Genomic DNA, 6,323 nt, shown 5'->3' with positions numbered 1-6,323 from the left:
GCGGAGCAGCTGCGACGAACGCGACGAGGGCTGTCAGAATTAACTAGAAATTTCAAAATTAATGGTGAGTATCGCCAAATTTATACTTAGTCAATGAGTAAATTATTTTGTGAAGATTTGATGTTTAAAATTGACGCTAAAGTCTAGTACATCCCGTCCACGAGTTCACAGAAAGTTTCTTAAATAATCACTAAAATATTAATTTCTAATTCAACGTAATTTCGAACTAGAGTAGCCAATCGAAATAAAACATATAATATAGAGTATGAGCAAATTGTTAGTCTACATAAATTCTTAAATTAATCTATCGAGATTCAGTGTTTAAAACTAGCACGCACAACTGAAAGTAATGGTGTCCAATTTAGAACTTTTCCATCCACTCAAAAACTCCACAGAGAGTTGTGAAACAGTCAATAGAATATTAATTTCCAAACAGAAACAATTTCGCAGCGCGAAGGTATTCAAAGGAAAAAACACCGAGAATATAAAATCACGTTCACCAAACTGAAAGAGACTTCTGCGGTAGCGCGCCTCATGACGAGAAATTCACTGTTGCGATATTCCGATGTTCCGGGGAATACTTACGAAGGCCTTCATCTTGCCGACCGACCGATTGCTTAGTGTGCTCACAGACGACTTGGTCGGACTTTATATACTGCTCCAGGATCCCGACCGCGCCCCTAGTTGATCCCTTCAAATCATATCCGCTGATGGTACAGTCTGAGCCATTGTGCAAGAAGGTCAGCATCCGGCACACCCACCCTCGGGATGCTGAGTCCTTTGACTGACCTTCAACGGCCGTTCATTGTGAAACTATCGCTTCCACCGGGGAAGCACATCGTCGGATTTTTTCCTCCTTTGTCCTTCTTGAAACAAAACTGCTACTTCGTTGAATTCTTTTCTTTGTCGCCTTTCATCGATTCCCTGTTTCATCAAACGATTCAGTTTCACGAAGGAAGCATCCGTTTCTTCGCTTTTTTAGGCTATGGTTACAGTGGATACGTATTCTAACGAATTGTCGTTCTAATGAATGAATCATCTGCAGATTGAGATGAATCTATTCATGAGAATCTATAGAATTTCAAGGAGAAAGTATCCATTTTCTCGTTTCTTTAGGTTACGGTTACAGTGGGTGCATGTGCTGAAATGTCTCAAAAATGCATATACTCGTAATAATCTATATATGCATTTGATTGTTTGGAGAATGAAACGCTGAAAAATCAAGATGCATCGTTATTGGCGACAGAAGTCGGTCATGACGTTAAACGTGAAATAGATTTATCGTGTTCGCGTCACGATTCCTTTTTACGGAGCGGAACTTAGTAACTAAAAGGACCGTCTTTCGACGAACGGAACTTTTGATATTCACCCGGGGTCTCCTTTGTGTCGACGAGGCAAAGTTCGATCGTTTCGTTGCACGTCGTAATGGGATCGGGCGTTTCGTGCGGCGATTCGTGAGAACCTTTCGTCTTCGGGAATCTCGGGGTCATTCGACTTGTTCGACTGGTAAAATAGTTGCTCCATTAAACGGTATGGTTTAGAATGAATCGACGTAATTTTTTGGTAGGGAATTGTTTTATATAGATGAACTTTTGTATAAGATGAAAGTGTGTCTGCTCCTTTGGGAAGACGAATGGCCGTGGTTGATATCGACGCACGTTCAGGAACAAAGGAATCGATTAGGCGGACGCGAAAGCGCTGTAATTAGCGTAATTTGCGATTTCTCCAGCGATAAAGGGGACGAATGGCAGGTAACCGTTGGCGAACAGGCGTGATCTTCAACCTACGGTGTAATTGGCCTGAATGTTTCAAGCGTACCAACATCGCTCCTCGTAATTATCGTCTTATATACTGCGTCAATTAGTCCTTTGGTCTCTCATGTTCCATCCTGTCACAAGTGCTTACGGTATAAATTAAGGCTTAACACAAAGCTTACGAAAGACCCGTATTTATCCGATTTTATATCGCCTTTTCGAATTCTTCGAATAATTTGCGTAATTCATCGATTAACTCTTCACCTTAGACTCGTATCGATCTCATCTAATCGTATGTTTCCCAGTGGAAAATTAGTGGGCGATTAGTCGCGTCAATTGGCTCTTTTGTCTCCCATTTTCCTTCATGCCATAAGTCCTACGCTGCAAATTAAGAAATAACACAGAACTTACGAAAGATTCTGTCACATTTATCAGAATTGAATTGCCTCTTTGAATTCCTCGAATAACTCGTGTTATTCTTTGATCAAATTCTCGATCTCAAGCGCGTATCTTCTAATCGTATGTTTTGTAGTCGAAAAATGGTAGGCGGTTAGCCGCATCATCCTGGCCGATGAAGTAACCGATCGGTTTGCGGCAACAAGTCGAGCCCTCGCATTATGGGTGGGAAAGAGTCACGTTCTCAGGGATTAATACGGTTTTCTGTGGTATGTACCGCCTGCAGACGAAGCTTAGGAGCATGAGCGTGTCGAGTCGAACGTGACCTTTATGCCACCGTGGTCGCGGAAAAAGGTGCGATCTTCGTTGCTCCAATTATCGCACGCCGATCGATATACGGTTTTGTTCCTCTCGAATTGGTCCACGCTCGAGTAATCCATGCAAACCACGATACTTGTGTATCGCCGCATGGCAAACAGTCGTTTCACGCTCGAATCTTCGATTACATTATTCCCGTTCCATTATTCTCGAGCTTTCTGCGGAGAATCGTGTGAACCGTGGTTCTTCTGTTTATCGTCCTAAGAATCGTTAAATTTGCAGATATATTAAATAACATGATATCACTTGATTTTTGTTTTAACTTTATTTAATATGCCGGAAATTCAAATAGATGTATTCAAATAGATAATATGTATACAATACTATTGACAAAGTAGCGAAATATATCACTTATTGATCTTTGCATTCATTCCATGTCACGTTCAAAGTTTCCATAGAGAGGTCATCACTCATTCTCTGTAGCAATTACGTCGTCTCGCATCTCTTCCCATTGGGGTGACTACCCTAATTTCCACGAAACTTATTACTAAGCCTTAAACGATACGTATAGAATGATCTTTGTGCTTTCAATCATCTAAATTCAAATTAGAAACTTCTCTAAATTACCAAAAGCCTATTTTTACGTTTATTCAGAAAAAATAATCTGCAAACAGATTATTTCGTTATCTTGTCTTATATTGTCATAAACATTCTTTTTGATGCAAAAAGTATCCTATGATTTCGATATTTACATTTGTTGTCAGCACAAAAATATTGCCACGTAACAGAGTATAGCGATATCTATGGTAACAAAATGTAGAAGCATATAATCGATTTCGATATTGGTCACGGGACGATTTGCATGGTGGTGCGGTTCTAGAAATTTGTAGCCCCGCGATGCGATCGAGGAGGAACGGCCGAGATTGAACGTGATCAATGCTAATGGTGAGACTGACATTTGCAGTCATTGTCTGTGCCACGATGTAGACGCAATGCATCGGAATTCTTATGAGAGCAGAGCAGTCTACTGGCGTCCGATTCTCGCGTCGTTCCGCTTCAAGTGGATACGTGTCCGAATCGTTTCCAATTTAGGGTCGTTCCATATATAATGAAATATCAGGCATGAAAGGTTATCTAATGGCAACGAAACAAAATTCTCACATCTTACTTAGCTTTACTTCTTACAATACCAGTTTCTAATAATAGAAACTATTACAATAGCACTTTGCTTATCGGACGTTCGATCGGAAGTTCATCTCGTAGATCTACGTAGAGTAACAATTAAAACAGAGGATCGTTTAATGAAGTCGTTGGATGAAACCATCTTAAGCCATTAATCTATGAAATTAGACGAAGTTGCTGTTCGAGTTTGATCTCGAGTGCAATCAAATGACGGATACTCAAAGCGCAGGCACCTAAGAAGCATCATAGAAATCGTGATTTCGTTCAATGAGACTGTCAGAATCTCATCAGAGGCTCAATGACGAAATGACCTTGGCCGCAAAACCCGAGCTCTCGAGCCTCGAGTTAGCAGATTCTTCTGGGAACTTGTGTAGGAATCGCACACCCCCGAGAGTGAAAGGACCACGCCTGATCGCGCTTAACGATTCGTGCTGCATCAGCGTCTTCGTCCCTATCCTGTTGGCGGGAATTACGAAACCTGTGATTTAACAGTCTTTCCACTTCTTACCCACTTTCTACTTCTTTCCATTTCAACTTGAGCTAAAATCGCGTGAAATATGACGTTTATCTGTTGGTTTTGAATTTGGGGATTTTATATAATAAAAGTCGGTGATCTGGTTTGAGTTTGAAATATGATTCTAGTTTTATCTCGTCGTTCTAAAAGATTTTTAATGGGGCGATTCACTAAACGGAGATCTCAGTTAAATGAATAGTTCCAGTGCATGGAGCGCTCAGAATACTTGTCTCGGTAGTCGTAATCTTGACGTTTCGTCTTGAAGAAGATAAAACGGCCGCTTTATCGACTTCATTCTACGGTCCACAGTTTATGCCCATTCTACCATTTTAATAAATACTTCATGGCACGTTTCTGTATTTCGTTCTTTGCCTTGACGATTTTTCTCTGTTTCATTTCCTTTTCTTTTTGCAACACAACAAATACGATTAATTTTTATCAATAACATTACCAACATGTAGCTTGCAACATTGTTCGTTTCTTAAGAATAATAATAAAGTTAATTTTATTTAATTAATTAAAAAGTAAAATTAATTAACGAATAAATACAATGAAAACTCTTATCAATTACCAGGATAATATATATGCAAGCGAAGTGTCATAGAACATATACATTATATGAATATAAATCTCTGATAAAAATTCATTTTTGTATCTGAGGAATCGCAGCAAACACCCTACAACAGAAGACTTGGTAAGAGAGACTGTTTATGGCCTATACAAATGTTTCATTTTAAAGAAACGTTCCCACTTGTTCTAATCTCATTTTAACGGAAATAAAACGATCGATAGAGATGCTTAAACCGTCAGCACGGTGTCGAAAGTAGTCTTCGCTTAGCCTAATCTAGCTAACTAGATTAACATCACAATTTTCTCTTGATTTTATCTCATTTTATCTGTTCAAAAAATCGGTCATCCTTTCATGTTAACCAAATTGAATGCGAAGGAAACATTGTAAAGCTTCTTAAAAATCCCATCTTCTTCTTCCGCTTCTTCTTTAGAAATATGAGCCACGTGCTCATGCTCGAGACGGTTATGGGCAGTGGATGAAAAGATATTTCCCCATCTAGAAGAGAAACGAATAGAAGAACCGAGTAGAAAAGATTATGGAGTAGTTACCTCGCGTTTTGCTTTCTTCGCCAGATCGACGTCCGACTTTTTCGTCCCCCAGAGCAAATTTTACTGGATTCCGCGGGTTAGCACGCACCCAATGGCTTTTATTTTATTCACGGTCAACTGCAGACCACTGGAAGCTTCGCCCACCGAGTCCCGTGCCGCTTGCGAATCTGGAAGAGATTTAAAGACTTTTCAGTCGCGGTTAAAGCCGTATTTGTGGCCAAATCGACCTGAAAAGTCCGAACCTCTTCGCCGAATATGATGGGTCAGCACCGGTCGATCAGCTTGAATGCCTGCTTGATCTAGATCGACCCTTGATCCCGAAACGCGGATTCCTAAGTTCTCTTCAACTACGTGAACCGCTTCTTTCGCCGGTCTTCTAAGGAATTTCGTTTCTTCAGCGTATATTCTAACCACAACGGAAATGAAGAGCCTCGATTGATCGTCTAAAAGGTCGTGACTGCAAAAAAGGGGGTTGAAAATTGTGTCGAATTCTGATGTATCGGGGGGTTTCTCCAACCTTTCGTGAGATTCCAGCGATCTATTTCGATTTCGAAGCTCAGTAGCTTGTTCGTATTAATGAGGAACTTTCTTCTTTTTCGTTTTTTTAAATTGATAGTAGAAGAAACTTATAACTAACTCACCTTTTCAACTTTGAACCTTTATGGTGTGTGGTTATCTGGATCGTTAGATTTTCTACTAGACATTTATCTATGAGAATTTATCTATGAAAGGTATGATGCACAGTGAATCAATGACATCGTTATTGTGATACTTCGACTTACGTTTCTCACGATATTCCTACTTGTTTCGATCGACTAACAGAAGCAGGAGCTGGGGAGTACTTCGGTTCCAATTTTCTGAAATATTCTGGATTTCCAATCATTTTAACGTCAAAGTTCGTTCGAGAGACTGTCTTCCTTCATCTCCTCGAAATGTAGTTTGCAGTATCGCCGTTGGCTGGATATCGTGCTACAAAGCGTGTCTTATCCTTTTGTACCACCTAATGATTCGTGCACAGTTCACGAATGGAGTGATCTCTG

General features: G+C 40.1%; 1 protein-coding gene across 1 annotated transcript in view; it reads right to left on the bottom strand.

Annotated features, from left to right (window-relative positions):
* Positions 1 to 748, bottom strand: part of LOC100749732 (shematrin-like protein 1) — a 2,770-nt gene extending 2,022 nt beyond the window's left edge. The window contains exon 1 of the mRNA XM_033323525.1: positions 586 to 748. Within this exon, the coding sequence (XP_033179416.1) occupies positions 586 to 748 (163 nt within the window). The remainder of the gene's footprint in view (positions 1 to 585) is intronic.
* Between the last annotated feature and the right edge of the window lie 5,575 nt (positions 749 to 6,323).

This window comes from Bombus impatiens, unplaced genomic scaffold (assembly GCF_000188095.3).
Source record: "Bombus impatiens unplaced genomic scaffold, BIMP_2.2 scf_1060, whole genome shotgun sequence".
Taxonomy (NCBI): domain Eukaryota; kingdom Metazoa; phylum Arthropoda; class Insecta; order Hymenoptera; family Apidae; genus Bombus; species Bombus impatiens.
Note: the sequence above shows the minus strand (reverse complement) of the source record. Positions and strands in the feature narration are given on the sequence as shown.